At 21.8% G+C, this 25,342-nt stretch overlaps 1 protein-coding gene across 5 annotated transcripts in view; it reads right to left on the bottom strand.

Moving 5' to 3' along the window:
* Positions 1-25,342, bottom strand: part of LOC109595475 (uncharacterized) — a 142,262-nt gene that overhangs the window by 21,115 nt on the left and 95,805 nt on the right. The window contains exon 1 of one of the 5 annotated variants that reach the window (XM_049968007.1): positions 18,777-18,806. The exons of the other annotated variants lie outside the window; for them this stretch is intronic. Within the exon in view, the coding sequence (XP_049823964.1) occupies positions 18,777-18,791 (15 nt within the window). The 5' untranslated portion in view covers positions 18,792-18,806. Of the gene's footprint in view, positions 1-18,776; positions 18,807-25,342 lie in introns of those variants that run through there. 5 annotated transcript variants of the gene reach the window in all.

Raw genomic sequence — 25,342 nt, 5'->3', positions numbered from 1 at the left:
AAAAATTATAAAGTATTTTATTAATTTTAAATTTAAAAAAAAAAATGATATATTTAATTTAATGTAAAACAAAATATTTTATTTAAAATTAAAAAAAATAAAATATTTAATATCAAATTAAAAATTAAGAAATATTTAATTTAAATTAAAAAAAATATATATATTTTATTTACATTTAAAAAGACATTAATAAAATATTTGATTTGTATTAAAAATTATTAAAATATTTACTTGAATTTAAAAAAAAAAATAATAAAATTACAAAATAATTAAATATTTAATTTAAATTGATAAAACATTAAAATTTTTAATTAAAATTACTAAAAGTTAAAATATTTAACATAAGAAATAATATAAATTAAAAAAATTTGTAATTTATAATTAAAATAAATAATAAAATTTAAATTAAAAAAAATAAAATATTTTATTAATTTTAAATGTTAAAAAAAGATGGTATATTTAACTTAATGTAAAACAAAATATTTTATTTAAAATTAAAAAAATAAAATATTTTATTTATATTTAAAAAGACATTAATAAAATATTTGATTTGTATAAAAAACAATTAAAATATTTCCTTGAAATTAAAAAAAATTAATAATAAAATTACAAAAAAATTAAATATTTAATTTAAATTGATAAAACATTAAAATTTTTAATTAAAATTATTAAAAGTTAAAGTATTTAACATAAGAAATAAATAATAAAATTTAAATTAAATTAAAAAAAGAAATAGAATATTTTATTAATTTTAAATTAAAAAAAATATATGATATATTTAATTTAATATAAAACAAAATATTAAAAAATAAAATATAGAAATATTTATTTTAAATTAAAAAAAAATTAAATATTTTATTTACATTTAAAAAGACATTAATAAAATATTTGATTTATATTAAAAACAATTAAAATATTTACTTGAAATTGAAAATAATAATAATATAATTTTTATAAAAAATTAGAATTAGAAAAATAAAATAAAAAATATATATATATTAACTTTAAATTAAAAAAAAATAATAATAATTTAAAATGAAATTGATAAAATATTAAAATATTTAATTTGAAATAAAAAAATTAAAATATTTTACTTGAAATTAAAAAAATATTATTAAACAAAATATTTAATTTAAAATTAAATATATAATTTAAATTTAAAAAAATAATAATATTAAATATTTAATTTAAATGTAATATAGATCAGAAAAACTTGAATTATTAGAAATATATTTTTATTGTGAAACAGTGGTAAATATATTACAATAACTATATTAAATATTACTTACTATATTTCTGGTTTATACTTTAATTTTTAACATATGCAAACTTTGTTAATAACTTATATTATATACTAATTCATTAAAAATAATTAATATTTTTAATGTACTTTCAAAGTGTCAATTGTAAAATGTACATATTTTTTGTTTTTATTTTCCTTTTACAAACATTTAAAAGGCAAAAAGAAAAAAAAATGCATATTAAAATTATAACTTATTATAAGAGTACTTAATTTTATTTGTAATTTATTTTTATTTCATATTGAAATGTAAAAATTTTGGAAACTTTTTTAGTTTCAAAACCCTGTTGAATATATTGAAATATATGTTATTACAACGAAGGATTCGTGAAATAACTTATAAGATATAAAAAGAAACACATTACATGTTTTTGTAAGAACGGAAAAATTTAGTAACCTACTAATTAAAGAATTTTTAAAAACAGAATTAATTAATCTATTTTTTAAATAAATCTCAATCTAATAGCTAGTAAATTTTTTATATTATATTATTGACATACATTCTTCTAGGTACTTTCAGTTTATAAAAACTTCTTATAAATATTATACATAAACCTCCTAACTAAAATATATTTAACGCCAGTAGAGACGACATACTCCATCAATAAATTGTAATATTCAAATAAAATAACCCGAAGCCATAATACTCAACCACATTCAAATAGCTTTTACTCCATATAAAGGCATGGGTGTACCCACCAATTTAGCCGATTGAAACACCACAAGACAGTTTGTTATGCAAATGTTCAGCCATATGTACCCATTGCAAAAATCTGACGTATTGGGAACAATATTTCGGTTTAAAAGCGTTTTGCTTGATCGATGGCGTTCGTCAGTTTGGAAATGTCGCCGAGTTATTTTGAAATTTATGCCGGCCAACGATTTGAATGCAGTTATGGTCGCTATTATGTCCGGGAATTTCTAATAACCATCGAAGTGACCATATATCAATGGCAACGTGAGAGACATGCCGCCTAGAAAATTATTGATTGTGCGCCTTCTACGGGCAAATCTGATAGCGTTTGAGCAACAACTATTTACTGCGAATTTTGAAATATGAAAAACGTCGTCGCCTTGTTACGAATTCGTCTCGACTAGATGCGGTGATGCACAGAATCCGCGACCAAATGCAATTTCACCACGGCTACCTACATTTACTATTCTTATCAAGATCCATGATTTCGTTTCGATGCTCCGCTTTGGATTGTTCGTCTGAATGTCGGGGGGATATTGTATTAAGTGTCGGTCGCGGTAACTGCCCACGTCTTGAATTATTCTAAAGGTGATCGATGACAAAAAATCACTAGTTTCTGTCAAATTTCTGGTCATAGTTTTCTCTTTAAACTTAAATCAAAATACGAAGTATTAATATTTTTGAAATGAAAACTTCTTCAGCCGCATCGGACACCTTTTGGTAGAGGAAAATCTTATGGTTTTTAGACTCTTTTTGGATGGGTGAAATCTCGTGCGTTCGCGTCACCGACATGTGTATATCTTATAAGTGAAATTGAATAAATTTAGTCATAATTCAAACACTATGAAATTTCAAATTTTAATACTAAAAGTTCTAAGTTTTCACTTCTAACAGCAGTCTCTGTAACTGCCATTTTTCAAATTTTTTAAAAATTCTCTATTAATAATTATTTTTCTTCTTAACAACAAACAGTCAATAAATATTTTAACCATAACTCGTTTATTTGATTTGAATGTTAAAATATGAATAGTATTATAAAATCCACTATATTCGTTTTGTAAGGGATATTTTATCATTCAATATGTGTTATTTAACATTGATACGCACAATCACGCACTATCATTAAACTAAAAAAAAAATATGTAATATTTAATTCGCATTGAATTTAATTAAATTTAAATTTGAATTTAAATAAAATAATTAAATACATATTGAATATTTGAAATAAAAATATAAAAATATTTAATTAAAATAAAAAATATTTTTTATTAAATTTAAATTAAAAAAAATGAGATATTTCATTTAAATTAAAAAATTAATAGCCATAAAATATTTTATTTAAATTTAGAAAGAAATTAATAAAATATTAAAATATCTGATTTGGAATCAAAAAATTAAAATATTTAATTAAACAAAAAAAAATATGTAATATTTAATTCACATTGAATTTAATTAAATTTAAATTTGAATTTAAATAAAATAATTAAATATATATTGAATATTTGAAATAAATATACAAAAAAATTTAATTAAAATAAAAAAATATTTTTTATCAAATTTAAATTAAAAAAATATGAAATATTCCATTAAAATTAAAAAATTAATAAGCATAAAATATTTTATATAAATTAAGAAAAAAATTAATAAAATATTAAAATATCTGATTTGAAATCAAAAAATTTAAATATTTAATTAAAATATTTAATTAAACTAAAAAAAAATGTAATATTTAATTCACATTTAATTTAATTAAATTTAAATTTGAATTTAAATAAAATAATTAAATATATATTAAATATTTGAAATAAAAATATAAAAATATTTAATTAAAATAAAAAAATATTTTTTATCAAATTTAAATTAAAAAAATATGAAATATTTCATTTAAATTAAAAAATTAATAACAATAAAATATTTTATTTAAATTTAGAAAGAAATTAATAAAATATTAAAATATCTGATTTGAAATAAAAAAAATATATAAAAAATAAAATATTTATTTATTTAAATAAACTTAAAAAAGAGTAAAAAAATTAATTTCAATATAAAAAGTAAAATATTTTATTCAAAATTAAAAAAAAAAACATTTAATTTTTGATTAAAAAAATGAAATGATTAATTTAAATTTAAAAAGAAATTAATAAAATATTAAAATATTTAATTTGAAATATTATCACGCACAATCTCATTATCAATAAATGTGTTATGTTTAATTTTTTATCAGCTGAGTCCTTTCAAACTCAAAAAATTAAAAAAATATTATTCTTCTTCCGTTGTTACTACTCTAAAGAATAAATAATAATAATTAATATTTTTAATATAACGTTATATCAAGAAAATCATTTTCATAAGTGAGGTACTGCTTCACCTTCCACATCTAAATAGCACCACTGCCTTATTCTTAAACACATTACAAATATATTGTGAAAAGCATGTTTTTAAAAATAATACTTAAACTCTTTCAAAAGAAAGATAATTAGCGTAAAACATTTCTTTTGTGGTTACTGTATCAATTTCTAATATTAGAAAACAGATGCAAATCAAATCATAAAATTAACTACAGTATGTACAAACCTGTACACATTTTTTTGTTCATGTTTATTATTAAATCGATACTTACACATTTTAAAATGAAAGGCTAATTAGGTGAAATATCTAATTTGTGGTTAAAGTATTAATTACTAATTTATGATAATTTATTACAATATAAATTGCGGTAGAACAGATGCAAATTGAGAGCTTTAAAATGGAATATGTTTTTCAATAACTTTCAATATTTTCACTATAGAGTAAATCATTTATTTTAAAAACAAAAACACATTAGAAATAAAACAACGGCGTGAAAGTGTCTGAAGCAACACAACAACAAGATTATGGTTATTTAATGTAAAATCATTAATCGATATTATCTAAGAACAAACAAACAATTATGTGGTGAACTAATGCAATAATTATGATTATTTATTGTTAGGTTCAACGTTTGCAACGATACTTCTGGTGAAACGTGCATTTTTTCCATATTTTTTTCACACGAATCTTGCACTTCCTCGTCGAAAGCATCAATACACAATAAATCAGGCAACAATTAAAATTAATAAATGCGCATATACTCTTGAGAAAGAATTTTGTTCTTCCGTTAGTAAGCACCAGAGGTTGTGCCGCAACTGAACTAATAACCGAAATCTGTTAACAATCATCATCAAGCTCGTTGTGTTTAAATGTTAAACTCTCATGAATTAAATCTGTGTTATTTAATTTAATATTAACACTTCAATATATGGAAGTAAATTGTTGTTTCATTTATCCTAGTACGAAAATCAGTTTAAGCCAGAAGAATTGAAGCATCCCCATATCACAATTGAACCGCCACCATGTTTCACTGAGGGTATAACAATTTTTTTGGGTAGTTTTGTCCCTGTAAAATGTTTAACATAAGCAGAACCATAATTTGTTTTATAAATTAAATTTAGACTTGGCACTAAAATTTATTTAGCAGTGAACTCTTAGCCATCTCTTCTTGTTTCTTTCGGTCTCGACAATGTTGAATTATAATTTTTCTTACAGTTTCATTTCGACCAATCTTTAAATAAGCCAAATACCGTTAGTAAATAATCGACCTGATATAGTTTTGTCCATTGGAAAAATAAAAAAATACATAAATTTGGAAGAATGAAATTAGATTGACAAGTTCCATAGTTGAGAACTAAACTTTTCAACAATCAATCGAAGTATAATTTTTCACTTCCTTACCACAATGTGTCAGTGAGAGCCGATAAATTCCTGGAGTGGGATCGATAAGTTTTCCCCCCGTCAATTTTCAATAATCAACGGTGGTCATAAAGTCCGATTTTACACGGCATTAATGGCGGTCCATTATAAAAATATAATTGCTTTCAAGAGTTGCATGCGGCAAAGGATGCAAATAAAAAAATTCGCACGCCCACGTTTTGATTTATAAATTTCGATCGGATTTTTCAATTAGTTCGACGTTTTGCTAATGCAATAATGGGTTTGCGTGCCGTTGAAAAATCCACGGACACAATCTCGATAATTTAATGAACCAACACAATATTTCTATAGGTGGAATAATAACGAAACAAGAAAAAAAAATTAGTGACTGATTTAAATATCCGATTATCTAACGCGTTAAACCGGGTTTGAGGCCGAGGCGGCAGATATAAAGTGAAATACAACGTACACCAACACTTATCAATAAATTATAAGTATTATATTTGCACTTTAGCCGATAAGTATCTGTAGAACACACGGCGGTAGCGGATTTTTGTGGCCGCTAAAAGCGGTGCCTTATTCATCCTCTTTTGTATCGCGAAACATAAATATGAAGTAATCGCTTTGTGGAGGAAAAAGTTGTTTGGTTTTGCGAGTTGTTTCATCACTGAAAACTAAAATGGCATTTTGGTAATTATTACCGATGTTTTCTGTCGGTTGTAAAATAAATTATTTTACCCACACACATTTTAATTGATTATTTTAAGTGAATTTCCTTAATGATTTTCTGTATTCATTTCAAATGTCACTGACGCACAACAGAACTGTTTTAATTCAGGTTTTTAATTGTTCTTTTATAACCAAATAAAATTTAATTTTAATTTAATATTTTTGTACTAATTATAGCCGTATCGAATATTTAAATGTTATATTACATAAATATAATAATGCACACCCACTGTATGTGGGTTAAAAATTGAAACAAAATGGTTTTAAATTTAGTTTTTACATTTAAACTTCATTAAATAAATTCAAATTATAATTCTCATATACAAAATATTTTTATTCTAAAAAATATTGCCTATAATGTTATTTAAGAGACAGTTAATTAAAAAATATTTTTCAATTATAGGAAACTTTATTAAAATATTTATTATTTTCCTGATGAAATTTGAATCAACATTAAAAAAATATGATTTTATTCAAATTACAGCTCTCATTTAGAAAACATTTTTATCTTAAAAAGTATTAAATTAAAATATTTTTTAATTTAAATTTTAAAAGAGATTGTTGATGTTGTGTTAATTTATATAAAGAAAAATTTATTAATATATTAATTTTTGTAAATTTACATTTACAAAATTTGTATCAACTTTAAATATATTGTTAAATAATCTTATTTTCAATTTAAGAAATGATGATTTTGTTTAAATTACAACTCTCTTTTAGAAAATATTTTTAACTTAAAAAGTATCAAATTAAAATATTTTTTATAAAGCTTTTTTAAATTATTAAAAAAATTATTAAAATATGAATTATTTTTTTAAAATTAAATTTACGAAATTTGTGTCAATTGTAAATAAATTTTTTAAATATTTAAGAAAATATGATTTTGTTCAAATTATAGTTCATATTTACAAAATATTTTTAATTTAAAAAGTATCAAATAATTATTTTTTGTAAAGCTTTGAAAGAGATTATTGATAAAAAATTTATTTTTATCTTAAAAAGTATCAAGTAAAATATTTTTTGGAAAGTTTTTAAAGAGATTATTGATAAAAAGTTTATTTTAATTCAAATAAAGGAAAATTTATTAAAAAATTAATTATTTTCTTTTAATTTAAATATACGAAATTTGTATCAGGTTTTAATATATTAATGAAATATAATAATCTGAAATTATTTATTTTTTAAATATTACTTTTGATTTTTATATTATGTGTATTTTCTATTTAGAAACATAGAATTACAATTTATTCATAGACATAAATTTAATTATTTATGAGTAAATTTTGCATGGATATTAAAACTTTTAAATGAAAATGAAACATGAATATCTAAAAAACGAATATTTTATAAATATTATATTGTATTTTAAACTCTTTCTACAATAATGCATCATATAAATATTATTTTCAATTATTTTTGAATAAATTAGTACACATATGTAAATTTTAAAGTAAAAGTAATAAATTTAGGAATATTATATTATTTTTTATATTATAATATTATTTTGGATCTTAAAACTTTGCAAGGATATTAAAATTTTTAAATATAAATGAAATGAACATCTGAAAACGGAATATTTTAAACATTTTTACAATATTTAATTATTTTCTTTTAATTTTAATATACGAAATTTGTATCAGGTTTTAATATATTTTATAAATAATCTAATTTTCAATTGTAGAAATTATAATTTTATGATCGTATAATTTGGACGTACGGAATATGAAAAATTAGACACACATACATATAATAAAAGACATGATTAATAAAATTTATAAAATATATAAAGAAACTTGATTAATTGGTGAATAAAAAAGATAAGGTGTTATACTATGTATTTTTTAATAAATAATTTAGTAACCTAAACTTTTAATAAACCAAAAAAGTTATAATACATATTTATGTTTAATAACAAAAATATTTACAACAGAAATTGAACAAAGAAACTTTCTCGAAATAGTGAATATAAATCTGCATAGAGTTAACTGTTTTCAGGACTACATTAAACCTAAATCATTTTCCAGATTGTTATAATATTTATTACTGAATATAACTTTGTCCTATTGTATTTCAACAAGCAGCCACACAAACCGATAAATCCATGAAACAATAGTATCTTAAAGTCAAACTGAAATATGATATTGATCCAGTTATTAGTAATTCAGCCGTTATAAAACAAATCTTTCATCTTTACATCAATCCCATAACCTAAATAAACTTAATACGGTCCCGACAACACATTACAAACAACACTATTAATTAACAAGGCATACGACGAAAGATAATGGTTAATTAAGCACGCGAAACGTAGTAGTCAATACTTTTAATTAAATCGATTCGATAAAACGACGACACATTATCATTAAACACGGACCATTTTGTAATCAGTTTCGACATGTGCACTTGCCGTTCATTTTTATTTTTATTTTTCAGCATTTCGAGATAAAAACGTGCCATTAGACGAGGCCTTCGTCGTCCTGCTTATTCAAGGAACGGCACAAAGAACCCAAAGTCGAACGACCGAGGTGCGTCGGCCCCCGAAATTTCGCCACGTGACTCACGGGCAGCATCCTTTTGTTTTTCTTGCGTGCATCATCATGAGACGGTCCGACGAACGTTTGTGGGCAACAACCTCGACGAAATTTCGTCGAGTGTTCTGTTTTGTTGTGGTCTGGGTGCCCGGGACTCTCGAGTTCGATGAAAGAAGGCAAAAAATCTATATTATTAATATTTCTTTCGTTCGCAGTCCGGATGCTCGAAGGTGTGTGTCATCATAACTCACTCGGGACGGAGTTATTTGCGCCGTGCATCTTGTATTGTTGTGTTAAATTGGACGTTTCCTCTTTTTTATTGGGTTTTATTTTAGCATACAGGTGTCCGCTTGGGTACACGTATACATTTTGTTGGGATGAAAATTATTAATTGTGTGTGCACAAGCTGATGCCCTTTCATGGCTGTGGGTTCATCGGGTTTTAGCAGTTGTTGCCATTTATTTTTACTCTGTGCACGGGCAATTTAAAATTGTCAGGGTTTTCGTGTGGAACAGGAAAATGATAATTAATAACAGATGTTTCAGTATGTTGTTTGATCTTTTGTTGTGTAGTTTTAAACAATTAATACGGGTCTTTCTTTAGAATTTAGAAATTATACATATATAATAATATTTTTAAATTACTTACATGCCACAATATTTAATATTTATAAATAAAAAAAATATAATTAATTATTTTTAAATAAATTAAATTTATAACAACTTTGTGCTTTAAGGTTGCTTAATCTAAAAAAGAATTAAAGAAATAAATTACTTAAAACATATTTTCAATTAAATATAAATGAAATTTAACAATATGAGCAAATATTTTTTAAATGTATGTGTATTAAATAAATATTATTTTGGATAATTTCAAGGATTTTAAAACTTAAATGTAAATGAAACATGTACATCCAAAAAAATATTTTATAAATATTATATTTAATTTTTTATAATAATGTACCCCACACATATTCTATTTTCAATTTTTAATATATTATTAATTAAACTTTAAAATAAAACTAACAAAAATTTTATTTTAAAATGTTCCAAAATTAATTGTAATTGGTAAATTAGATTTGTTAGTTATATTTTATTTAAATACTATTTTGATTTTAAAACTTTGCAATGATTTCAAAATTTTTAAAAGTAAATGAAACATCTAGAAAATATTATTATATAAATATTATATTGTATTTTTAACTTTTTTTTATAGCAGTGTGACATACAAAGGTTATTTTCAATTATTTATATATTATTATTATTATTATCATTAGTTATAGTTGGTAAATTTATATGTAAATATGAAATGTAAATGAAATATAATAATCTGAAATTATTTATTTTTTAAAAGTTACTTTTGATTTTTAAATTATGTGTATTTTCTATTTAAAAACATAGAAATATAGAAATATAATTTATTCATAATCATAAATTTAATTATTTAGGAGTATTACATTATATTTTATATTAATATTATTTTTTATCTTAAAATTTTGCATGGATATTAAAACTTTTAAATGTAAATGAAACATGAATATCTAAAAAACGAATATTTTATAAATATTATACTGTATTTTAAACTCTTTCTATAATAACATATCATGTAAATATTATTTTCAATTATTTTTGAATAAATTAGTACATATGTGAAAATTTTAAATAAAAACTAATAATAATTTTGTTTTAAAATATTTTAAATTAATTAAAATTGGTAAATTAAAATTTTAATGTTAAATGTAAATGAAATTATGGTAAATTAAAATTTTAATATTAAATGTAAATGGAATATAATAATCTTAATTTTTTTTAATCTTTTAAATTATGTGTATTTTCACTAAGACGAAATTTGGATTTAAAAATATTTATTTGATTTTTTCAATATTTAAAATGTTAATTTTAATTTTTAAATTATGTGTATTTTCCATTTAAAAACATAGAAATATAGAAATATAATTTATTCACAGACATAAATTTAATTATTTAAGAGTATTACATTATATTTTATATTAATATTATTTTTTATCTTAAAACTTTGCATGGATATTAAAACTTTTAAATGTAAATGAAACATGAATATCTAAAAAACGAATATTTTATAAATATTATACTGTATTTTAAACTCTTTCTATAATAATGTATCATATAAAAATTATTTTCAATTATTTTTGAATAATTAGTACATACGTGTAAATTTTAAATTAAAACTAATAATAATTTTGTTTTAAAATATTTTAAATTAATTAAAATTGGTAAATTAAAATTTTAATGTTAAATGTAAATGAAATTATGGTAAACTAAAATTTTAATATTAAATGTAAATGAAATATAATAATCTTATTTTTTTTTTAATTTTTTAAATTATGTATATTTTCACGAAGACGAAATTTGGATTTAAAAATATTTATTTAATTTTTTTCAATATTTAAAATGTTAATTTAAATATGTTTTTTTATTTGTATTTCACTTAAATCATTTTTGATTTAAATATGTCATAAAAATCTAATTTATATATATATATATATATATATATATATATATATATATATATATATATATGATATTATTTTTTATGTTATAATATTATTTTGGATCTTAAAATTTTTCAAGGATATTAAAAGTTGAATTAAATGAAATGAACATCTGAAAAAGGAATATTTTATAAATATAATATTTTAAACATTTTTATAATAATGTATTACATAACTGCTATTTTCAAATATTTTTTTATAAATTAATACATAAATGTAAATTTAAAAATAAAATAAATAAAATAAAATAAAAATAAAACTAACAATAATTTTGTTTTAAAATATTTTAAATTAATTGTAATGGGTAAATTAAAATGTTAATATTAAATATAAGTGAAATTTAACAATCTGAAAAGTTTTTTTTAATTATTTTAATTTTTAATATGTTACTTTTGATTCAAAGATTTTCGATTTAAATGTAGTATAAAAATCTAATTTATTCACTGATTTAAGTATATTTTATTATACATTATATTTTATATAAATAATAATTATATATTTATTATAAATAATAAGAAATACAATTTATGGATATTATATTATATCATAAGTATTGGATTTTTAAACTTTTCAAGGATTTAGATATAAATGAACCATGAACATTAAAAAGGAAATATTTTATAACTATTATTTTAGAACGTAATTATTAACGGTTTTTTACAATAATGCATATTTAAAAAAAAATTGGTATATTTTTCTGTTGTTTAAAATTAACACATTGACGAATATGAATAAATTTCTATTATTTACAGTTGGAGAAAATAATGTTTTCACACGAAAATAAATATTTGAACTTTACAATACCGGTGTAACATTTAATTAATATTGATTAATTTCGCAACACAATTTGCTACAAGCAGTGAGAAGAGAAGATCACGATGATAAAAGGCGTGAAAGAAAAAGTCACGTGATTTATTGTTGTGCCGTGTATTAGAGAATTATTAATTATGCATTGTGGTGTAAATTTTTCTACGGCTTCAAAGTCAATGTCACGACACGCCATTCATAACTTACGTGACCGGTCATGATCTTCGCAAACGTGCAAAACCAATACGAATCGATCGTCTAAAAAAACACAATTTTTATTTAAGACGATTCGGTTGGCTATTTGCAATCGAGATATGTATGTCGCGTGGGTGTGCGGAATAATTTAACACCAATTACTTGTGAACAAGTCGAGTGTTTTGGAGGTTGACAAGTCACGATACGATTATTTTGTAAGAGCCGATCGCAACGACGATTAACGGCAGCCGAATAATAATTAAAAAATGCGTTCTTACCGAAATGTGTCGTAGGCGAATGATCCGGTTCCGTCGCACCGGATGCAACGAACTAATCGGTGGCGAAAACCGACGACACATCAATCACATCAGAATATTTTATGGATTAGCCGATTTTAATGTCGCATAACTAAACTGCAAATCAAACACGAACCGACTGAAATGCGTCGATGGATTTTTTACGGTGCGAGTTCACGACTGTTTTCTTTCAGTATTTGGATCACGGACGACGAGAGTGGTGAACTTGCAACAATCACCGATATATTTATTTTTTTTTTATATTTCTTGTTGCACGTAGATTTCACAAAATAAACGTGCGACTATGTAAATGTAGTTTATGATTAAAGTGTTTTATTCAAATTTGACACTTTGTAAAATATTAAGAGAAAATATTAAAAGATAGATGGATATTAGTTTTCAAATCTATTTACTTTGTCGTTTTCTGAAACACTATAAAAACATTTATTTCATTTTAATTTAACAAATATTTATATCTAATAAATTATACTGAAACTTTAATGTAGTGTTTCATAAAATCGTCACAAATATATATAATTCTTAGTTTTTACTAAAAAATAACTAATTGCTAATAACAACAAAGTTATATTAAGTTGTTCAATAAATTAAACTTAAATTTTGGTCCATAAAATCACCACAAATTAATGAATTTATAGTTTTAACTAAAAAAATAACTAATTACTAATAATAGAAAAATTTCTATTACGGAAGAAAATTATAATTATAACTAATTTAAAACATTTACATCCAATAAATAAAACTGAAACTTTATTGTGTTAGAGGAGGATATTATTAGGATATTTACATTTAAGAAATTATACTTTATTGTAGTGTTACACAAATTAATGAATTTTTACTAAAATAACAATAACTAGTTACTAATAACAACAAATTTATATTAGGGTAGGAAACTATTAGATCTAACTTTAAAACATTCATATTTAATAACTTAAAGAAAAAACATCATAAATTAATAAATTTATAGTTTTAAATAAAAAATAACTAATTACTAGTAATAGCAAATTTGTTTTAGTGTAGAAAATTATTATATCTAAATTTAAAATATTTATATTTAATAAACTTAACTAATACTGTAGAATTTTATAAAATCACTGAAAATCAATTTTGAAATTAAAAAATAACTTATAGTTGATTAGGAAATTAATAGATTTAAATTTGAAGATGAAATGTGTTCTCACGGTTGGTTTATTTTTAGTAAAATATAAGTTTAAATAAATTCATAATGTTTTATATAAATTGTAAATGCAGTAAATACGTCATAGATTAATTTATTTAGAAATTTAAAGTTACTTAACGTAGAAATATGAACAGTGGGTGAGACACAAACCTTGAAATTCAACATTCATTATAACATGTTTAATTTTATTAAGACAGAAATTAGAAACGTATACTTTTTTAACCCAGAATCATTAGCTTGAAATTTATATAAAAAATATTACATTTATTAAAAACAAAATAGTCAATTATTAATTAAACAAAAACTGACATATTTTTTACAAATCAGTTTCTTAAAATATAATTTATTTTAATTAAACAGACTTTTATTACAATTTGGCAATTTTTTTTCTGTATTCACTTATAAATAGCAATAAGTGTTTCACGAAAAATGAAGAGCAATTACAATACTCATTGCTAGTTATAAGTGAATACAGAAAAAAATTGCCAAATTGTAGTAAAAGTCTGTTAGTGTAATGATGTATACTACTTTAATTATAATAAACAATCATTTATTTAATAAAATTTTTAGTTTTTAGCAGGTAACTTATGATCTGTAAAAAATATCAAAAACTTTTTCGGAGGTAAATTATAGGAAATTGAATTCTCTACAAAAAATATTATATAAAATTTTCCCATAAAGTTGATGGTTGCGACAGAAAATGAGAAAAATGTCAAAATTTTAAATCAATCATGTTAAATAACTTTTGAAAAAATGAATATGTCAAGAAACTGTAAGAGACATTTTTTGTAGAGCGTTAATTTTTCTATAAATATCTGTTTTGATTATTTTGAAATATTATCTCTAACGAGAGTTAAAAAATTTCAAAATCCAAGAGAACACCAAGATTTTCGATATAAATAAGAAAAAAAAAAATTGTCGATTTTTTTATATATATATATTAGACTGTTAGTAAAATATAAGTTTAAATAAATTTATAACGTTTTATATAAATTGTAAATGCAGTAAATACGTCATAGATTAATTTATTTAGAAATTTAAAGTTACTTAACGTAGAAATATGAGCAGTGGGTAAGACACAAACCTTGAAATTCAACATTCATTGTAACATGTTTAATTTTAAATTTAAAGACAGAAATTAGAAACGTATACTTTTTTTAACCCAGAATCATTAGTTTGAAATTTATATAAAAAATATTACATTTATTAAAAACAAAATAATCAATTATTAATTAAACAAAAACTGACATATTTTTTACAAATCAGTTTCTTGAAATATAATTTATTTTAATTAAACAGACTTTTACTACAATTTGGCAATTTTTTTTCTGTATTCACTTATAAATAGCAATAAGTGTTTCTCGAAAAATGAAGAGCAATTACAATTCTTATTGCTAGTTATAAGTGAATACAGAAAAAAAATGTCAAATTGTAGTAAAAGTCTGTTAGTGAAAAGATATATACTACTTTGATTATAATAAACAATCAATTTTTTTTAGTAAATATCTATTTATTTAAAAAAAATGTTTAATTTTAAGCAGTAAAATAACACTTATTTAATAAAATTTTTAGTTTTTAGCAGGTAACTTATGATCTGTAAAAAATATCAAAAACTTTTTCGGAGATAAATTATAGGAAATTGAATTCTCTACAAAAAATATTATATAAAATTTTCCCATAAAGTTGATGGTTGCGTCAGAAAATGAGAAAAATGTCAAAATTTTAAATCAATCCAACTTTAATGTTAAATAACTTTTAAAAAAATGAATATATCAAAAAACTGTAAGAGACATTTTGTAGAGCGTTAAATTTTCTATAAAAATCTGTTTTGATCATTTTAAAATATTATCTCTAACGAGAGTTAAAAAATTTCAAAATACAAGAGAACACCATTCCCGTGTTATTTAAATGGGAAATTAAAATTTACGATGCGGCACTTCTTAATATTAATATTAAGAGCTGTAACTTTCACAGAATTTTTTTTTACCATTCCCAACAAGATTTTCGATATAAATAAGAAAAAAAATTGTCGATTTTTTTGAAACAGTCTAATATATATATATATATATATATATATATATATATATATATATATATATATATATATATATCAAATTCCAGCAAAGTGTTAATAAGTGCTACATTACAATTCTATATTTTTTTTTAAATTTTATTGTTATATATCAACTTAAAACATAAAACTGTAACTGTATTTATTAAACATAATTAATTGCACTCGTACCTGTACATTAAATTGTATTGTACCGTTGATATTGTGTATTTGAAAAAAAAAAAAATAATCGTCTAATTGAAACCTGAACACAATCGCCGACACGACTGTCGGTTTTTTTTCAAAAGACCTTTGGCAACAACAATTGTAACGCAAGTGAAAAAGCCCAGCTTCCAATTTAACCCACTTTAATTGTTATTCGTGCCGATCTGCGACACACTTTCATGCCGCCAGTTCGAACAGCTGATTGATTAGATATGCTCGGACGGATAAAATTTTCATTTCGGACACGGTGCAGTTACGAAATTTGCATTGCGGTGCCAGTGTGCGTCCGTTTTTTATTGTAATTATTATTGTTGACATTATGTGAATTAATTATGACGGTTTTGATGGGCCGCTTTATGGGGAACGGTCGTGTAATACCGTTACCAAAAATTTCGTTTTCACCGGCTAATTAATAAAACAAACAAAGAGTGCATTACCTACATATTGTTATTGTTTCATTTGCTTTCAGAGTTAATTTTCACTTTTGCGGTGCACATGAAACAATTTGTAACGTAATAAGGACTGCAACTAATTAAATGTTACGTGTAAAATTTTATATTAATAATGTTGTGTTCAGTGAGAAAATTTTGTTGTGTTCAGTCAAATGTTTAAATACTAAAATTTATAACCAAATTATTCTAAATGTAATAATTTTTATTACTCCCTTAATTTCTAATTTTTCTACAAAATTTTAAAATTTTGGTGAATGAGTCAATTTATTAATCTCTCCATTAATCTAAGAAAAATATTAATGTTAATTAAAGTGAATGTTGTTTTGTAATAAAATTCAAATAAATAATAAAGTTTCAATTCAATTTTTTTATTAACTTATGAAATTAATGTCAATTTATGTCAAGGAACACTAGATTAAAAAAATAAATTGTGTTTATTTTTAATTTTAACTACTTTAAACTAAATATTTACGCTAATAAAACTTAATTAATTGACAAAATTTAATTATAGTCTTTGTCGAATTTGATTAGTTAATTTGTTGACACATCTTAAATAAATAAATTATGTACATTAAAATAACAAATCAGTCAAATTTTCGTCCGAAACAAAATTTGAAACATATTTTTATTTATTTATCCAATCTACATTAAAAACCAATCCATAAAAACCTATTCAAAATAAAATTCTATAGTTAAAATTAAATTATAAAAACTAGTTATTGTATATTAAACTTTTTTACTGGTTACTAAAAAATAACTAATTACTAGTTACAGGAAATTTGAATTAAAATAAAAAATTTTAATAATATTCTCTTTTAATTTACTTTTATTAGTAATTAGTTATTTTTAGCAAATAATAAATAAAATTTTAATTTAATTTATTAAACATGCTTTATTTTTTAAATTATATTTATTAATTTGCGACTAAAAAATAAAAAGTTATTATTATTTTAGTCAAATTATAAAATTATCAATTAGTTGTAATTTTATTCAATAATTTGAATTGCAACAATTTTGAAGTAATAAAAAGTATATCTAATTAAATCTTACAAGTAAAATTTAATATTGTTAATATTTGATCGGTGACAAAACTAGTTATTGTATATTAAACTTTTTTACTGGTTACTGAAAAATAACTAATTACTAATAACAGGAAATTTGTATTAAAGTAAAAAATTTTAATAATATTCTCTTTTAATTTACTTTCATTAGTAATTAGTTATTTTTAGCAAAAACTAACAATTCATTAATTTGTGGTTTTATGAAACATTATAATAAAATTTTAATTTAATTTATTAAACATGCTTTATTTTCTAAATTATGTTTATTAATTTGTGACTCTAATAAAAAATTATTATTATTTTACTTAAATTATAAAATTATCAATTTGTTGTGATTTTATCCAAAAATTTGAATTGTAACAATTTTGAAGTAATAAAAAGTACATCTAATTAAATCTTACCAGTAAAATTTAATATTGTTAATATTTAGATAGGTGAGAAAAAATTCTCAAGTCTTCACGTAATCATTATTATTAATAATTAAATAAATGCAATAAAAGCTCCGGTTCTAAATATAATTAAAATAAATAATAGTAAATAAAATGTTTATGTGAATGTTAACTTTTTTAGCTGGAAAAAGATAATTAATGATAACACAAAACATAAATGACAACATTTTTAATTGTGGCTTTAATAAAATTAACAATCTATTGTAATGACAGTTGAGTTTTCAAGGTTCGTTTTCTCACCCACCGTTCATATCTCTACGTTAAATAACTTTAAATTATTCCTAATAAGTAAATGTACTACTTATTAATTGCAACCAATTCGCAAATACATATTATTAATATATTTAAGCCACGATTTTATTAAAAATAAACCAGCTGTGCATTTCGGTGAAATGTCGACTGATCCACACAAAACCAACTAATAACTAACTTTCTACCACAATTAAAAAAAAAAAACGAATCAATTTCAAGTGCATCTGTTAAACCAATAAAATCATAATAATCATACCGATAATAAATAAAATTTTAACCTTGACTGTTGCCATTTACATTTGCAACAGCTGTTTTACATGTCCAAACCAGTACCGTCTCAACTCACTGCGGCACACAACAACATTTGGCACGACGAGAAAACCTCACATTTTCGAACGAACAACTGTGTGTATCTAGTTTGACGGCGGCACGCAACTGAACGTTTTAATTGTTGTTAATAATCCACCTCCATCTCGGCGGTGTCGGCGAGAGAACACAATGGAACGGTGGACCGTAATCTGGAGCAGTCGGTACGGGACACAACGGATACGTCCATGGGAAACGACGGTTACGTAATTAATGTTCTTATTTAACTATTATAAGATTAATTTATTGGAAAAAATATACTTTTATTTCGTACTTGTATTTTTAAAATGTGTATTAACAAAAATAAGAAACTATATAATTTATTGTGATTCTGTAATTATTTTTTAAATTTTAATTCTGTAATTTCTATATATAATTTGATTAAATTTTAAATTTATTAATATATATGCTTCTCGTATAATATTTTGTAGAAAATTTGCAATTTAAATACATTATTTGACTAAAATATTTATTTTAATATTTATTATTAATATTTTGATAAAACGAGGTTACAAAAAATATGTATATTATTTAATATATTACATTTTATTACATTGTTAATAAAATAATCCAATATTTATTTATTTAATTAATTAATTTTTTTTTAATCATTCTTTTTTATATTTTTAAATTATAATCAAAAATTTAATTTGGAAATCTTAAAAATTATACTAAATTCAGTTTTCTGTTTTTCCTCTATAAAGGTTCTATATATCTATTATACATTTTTTATATAATTTATAATAAATTGTGTTTTAAATTTTATTATTAATTAATATAAAATATTGATGAAATAATATTTGATTACTTTGTGACATATAATTAATTTTAAAAATGTATTTAAACGAAATGATTATGAAAGATGATTGTTTTACAATATGACTGTGAAACCTTTTGAGTACTCTAAATTATCCTTACATTTTTATATAATTTTTATAATTTTTTATTTTTATATTGGGTTTAATAAAATTTTATTTAAAAATCTAGATAATTTCATTTTTGTTTTTAATAACTCTCTATAAAATAATTAACAATATCCATAAATTAAAAAAAAAATAAATTTCGTAGTAATAATTGTTTGATTAATTTGTGACATGTGATTAATTTTTCAGATATAACTAAACGGAAGTGATTTGTCTCAGTTTAGATATTTTTAAATTTATTTTACAATGAGTTAAACTTTTGAAGAGTTCTAATTAATCTAATTATTCTTACATTTTTATATAATTTTTTATATTTTTATTTTTATATATCGAGTTTAATAAAATTTTATTTAATAATGTACATTATTTCATTTATTGTTTTTAATAACTCTTAAAAATATAATTTTAAATAATAAAAAATATAAAAAATAATATTTGTACTGAATTCAGTTTTTTCTTTCAATAAATCCTATTTAAATACATATTTATATTTATAATTATATTTTTTATTAGAATAACTTGTGTTTCAAATATTAATCAATATTGATTGACAATATAAAATGATTAATTTTGCAGATACATTTAACCAAAATAGATTTGAAAATGTTTAGATAATATTATTTTAAAAAATAAAAATATATTTTGCCACATTATTGAAACCTCTTAAATATTCTAATAATTTCATACAATTTTTTACACGTTTATTTTTTATAAATTATATATTCTAAAATAATTCTAATAATTTATATAATTTTATATGACTTTTTTATAAATTGTTTACAATAATTTTTTAACAACTTTCTATAAACAGTTATCAACATTCAGAAATTTTTAAAATAACCTTCAAAAATAAAAATATTAACACAAAAACATTTACAATTACATTTTGCCGTAGAATAAGATTTAAATATTTGAAATATTAATGAAATTAACAAATTGTAATAAAACATGTTTTTATAAAGATGTATTTAAACAAGTGATATTTTAATATGTTTACATACTTTTATATCAATAATTATGTATACGAAATTAACTTAAACAAAGACATAAACCTGAATAAAACGTATCCGTTCATAGCTTTCATAATATCGCCGTCTCTATTTGTCACTAAACTTGTGCAATAAATCAAACGGTGCCCGAAGCAATTTGTATTTAATAAAGCATATTACTAATATTAATATAAGAAAATGCACTGTAATAAAACGACAATGAATAATACAACAGGCCATTACAATCCATAAGTGACAAATGCGGCGATGCGAAATGACCAATAAAATGAATTCGAATTTATAGACTTACCGATTTTGGTTGTGTATTAAATGTTAAATAAAATATATTGTCGTCATCACAAGTGTTAATTTTAATTATTTTGCAACTTTTCATTCTCGAGTGTGCGTCACCGTTTTAAAAACCTGCAGTGGAACCTTCAATATTAGTAATTTGTTTCGTCACATTGTGCTGTTTAAAATGGCAAAAATATTAAATATATGGATATTTATTAAAATTTATTCGACTCACCGTCAAGACTAATTAGATGAAGATGCATTTTGAAAGTAAAACTTATTGGAAAACGGTTTATTTTTTAGAAAGTGACACTAAAAAAGATGCAAATTAATGGGACCCAAGAAAGTGATGTTATTGTTTTCTATTCTCTAACAAAACCACAACCAATAAACCAAAACAATAAACAACGAAAATATGGAGGTAAATAACTGTCCAGGAAACTCTTCATATTATAAGTACATTATTCACGTAGACATTGGAGTATTGTTGCATTTAAATACCGTTAGGATCATGCTAGATTTGCTGTAAGATGCACATGTCATCCATAACTTATATTCATCATACGTGACCTTTATTATATCATATTTTACTCTGGTACAGTTTTGCCTCGGTTCATTTGTTGAAATTTAAGTCATGCAGCATTTAATGTGTATATGTGAAAGTTTATTGGTATTTTTGTATTATTTTAACGATTGTTCTGTCAATCATTAACATAAAACCAACATCACTTTCTGCATTAATTTTACACATTTCCAACGGACAATAATATGTTAAAAGCACAAAATTGATGATTTATATCAGACATTTTACAACATAGTTGTAACCTTTGCAGCGGAATATTCGACAACAAAAACACCGTTGCCCAATGTATTATTAATTCAATTAAGAATTAATGTTTGAAATGTGATGTTTGGAAAGTACTTTTACTTTTTCAATTCGGCACAATACTGATACAAGTTTCGTTTGCACCTTTCGATGCATCTTGACAAAAAACATTATTAATAATTAATTATGAATCAATTTTTTTAATGTTAATCTTTATGGTGTAATCAATAATAAAATGAATATTTATCAGGTAATATGGAAGTAGTTCAATGGGAAACTGTTATTAAATTTAAAAGTGTTACAAAAATCGTAAAAATGGAATAAATTAAGGACAATAAATAAAATTTAAAGAAATATTTGAGTAGAATATATTAGTAATATTTAAATAATTATTAATCAAAGGTTTAAATAAAAAATATTAAAAATATAAAAAATATGGAAAATATGGAAAATATTAAAAATATAAAAAATATGGAAAATGTTAGAAATATGGAAAATATGGAAAATATGGAAAATATGGAAAGTACGAAAAATAATGAAAATATGGAAAATATGGAAAATATGGAAAATATGGAAAATATGGAAAATATGGAAAATGTGGAAATTATGGAAAATATGGGAAATGTGGAAAATATGGAAAATATTAAAAATATAAAAAATATGGAAAATATTAGAAATATGGAAAATATGGAAAAATATGGAAAATATTAAAAATATAAAAAATATGGATAATATTAGAAATATGGAAAATATGGAAAAATACGGAAAATATTAAAAATATAAAAAATATGGAAAATATGGAAAATATGGAAAATATAGGAAATATAGAAAATGTGAAAAATATGAAAAATAAGGAAAATATGGAAAATATTAAAAATATGAAAAATATGGGAAATATTAAAAATATGGAAAATATGGGAAATGTGGAAAATATTAAAAATATAAAAAATATGGAAAATGTTAGAAATATGGAAAATATGGAAAAATATGGAAAATATGGAAAATACGAAAAATAATGAAAATATGGAAAATATGGAAAATATGAAAAATATGGAAAATATGGAAAAATGTGATATATATGAAAACTGAAAAATATGAATTAAAATATTAATCTTTAAAATTAAAATTACACAATTAAATTTTTTAAAAAATAAAATTCTTAATTTACATTTATAAAATTAATAACAATTTTAATTTTAAATTAAAAAAATTAAAATTGTTATTTTCATTATTAAAATTAATTTTTTTTAATTTTAATAAAAAATAATCATGAATCAAAATAATAAAACATTTTTTTTAAAATTTTTTAATTAAAATAAATTAAAATATTTCATAATAGAATTTTAATTAATTTTTATAATTAAGAATAAATTATTTTAATAATTAAATTAATTAATTCTTAAATTCGAGAATTAAATGAAAATGTCAATATATGTTATTACACCCTGAAGTTGAAGTTCTTTTAATAAAAAAATACATTAAATAAAAAAAAATATATTTCATTATAAAATTAAAAGAGATAAATGACGTAAGCATGCTAAATGTTAATAAAAGAAAGCTTTGTTCAAATGTTCCATTTTGATTCAACTAATAAAATGTCATTATTTAAATGAAATCTTTAATTATGTTTCCATTGGAGGCACTTTATCGTGAGTATTGTGAGAATGAATTTTCTGTGTTTGGCAATAATCCTTTAAAAATCGTAAAATTTTATCGTCCATAAATTTTCCTCGGAACGAGGTGATAATTGTTAGAAAGAGCGTCGGTAAAGCGTCCCCCGCGGCGCTCCAAATAGCATGCGACGTTTCTCGTCTCATTTTATTGTTATCGCGTATTGGAAATCGTCGATGTGGTCGCAATTAAAGTTGTGTCATCCAGTTTAACTGCAACCTGTACGTAGAATCGGTTACGCAACCCGTAACGGTTAACTCATATGGGAGGCGAATAGCTAAAAAACAAGAAAGAAAAAAATGCACGTTTATAGATTAAATACGGGATGTGTGTGCGTTAACAAATTGCACGGCAATATTGCAAAATTAGTGTGATTGGATCGTAATTGTGCCGATGCCACTTCAATTTGTCTTAGTCATCTTGCGTCTGTCGGACTGGGACTCTCTTGACATTAATGCCGAGCTGTTGAGATTGGATTAAATCGCCGCTGATGGAAATTGCCGATTTGTCCTCGTATTTTGTTATTATTGATATTTCACCACCTGAAACGGTTTAAGGGGGTATTCTAGTGTAGAAATTCAAAAAAAATTTTTTTTCATATTTTCAAAGTTTAACTATTCAAGAGGATTTTTGAAAATTTAAATTATTTTCTGATACCTACTGAACCGATTCACTTGAAATTTTCTGAGAATCTTCTTTATAGACCTCTCCCGAGTATGAACTATCCTCATCTCCAAATTTCAATTTTTACTATTTTTTAAAAATTCGAGAAGAAGAAAAAAAAGGTAAAAAACTCGTTTTTTTAAACAGTTGCCACCCTAGTTCATGCAATTGCGACATCTTTCTAAATTAATAATCTTTTTTTTTCATTTCAGATTGCTAGGAAGGTTGGAATCGTGGATATGGTCATGTGTCAATTTTTTGAGACCCCCCACTTCATCAGCTGCTAATTTTTAAAGTTTTTAATTTTTTTTTTAATTTTTTTCTGTACTCTTGTAACATTAATAAATAACTTGTAAAAAAATTGATAGTAAAAATATTGATTGCCTGTTTTTTACGACACTTTAAAAATCACCTAAAATTCATGTCTCTACACTAGAATACCCCCTTAATGTTTATCAAAGTCTGTGTTTCAACAGAATTTCTGTTGTTGTTTTTTAAAATAAAAAGCTGTTTATCTAAACCAATTCTTCCACTTCTTCTTATTTCCTCGGTCTTGATAATGCTGAATTACAATTTTTCTTACAGTTTCACTTAGACCAATGATTAAATAATTATAAAAACAAAAGACCACTAATAAATAATGAAAAATTATAAATTAGAAGGTTGTTATATTTTTGTCTATTGAAAAATAAAAAAGTACACAATATTTTAAAAATAAATTTAAAATTTATAAACAATAAACATTACGATTTAACTAATACAGCACATATTTTTAATGTATTTTAATAAGTTGCTATAATTATGGACACTATTGTTTTGTTAAATTTATTAAGTCCTGTATATTTTTACAAAATCATTTTTTTTTCCTAGGAACTCTAAGAAAACTCTCAAAATGTTAAATGGGATATTTTTCCAGATCCTTCATGTCACTATTATTCATTTTTCTTATTGTCCAATTTTTGACTTAATAAATAATTTAATTCTGAAGAGTTTAAAACTGATGCTGATGTTTTCTTAAATTTCAAGAGCCCAGAATTTTTTTCTGGTAACATGAATTGCTTGTAGATGTAAGCAAAAAAATACTGATTATAATGGTAATTATTTTGTTAAAT

Source organism: Aethina tumida, chromosome 5 (genome assembly GCF_024364675.1).
Source record: "Aethina tumida isolate Nest 87 chromosome 5, icAetTumi1.1, whole genome shotgun sequence".
NCBI classification, from domain to species: domain Eukaryota; kingdom Metazoa; phylum Arthropoda; class Insecta; order Coleoptera; family Nitidulidae; genus Aethina; species Aethina tumida.
This window is presented reverse-complemented; position numbering and strand designations above follow the sequence as displayed.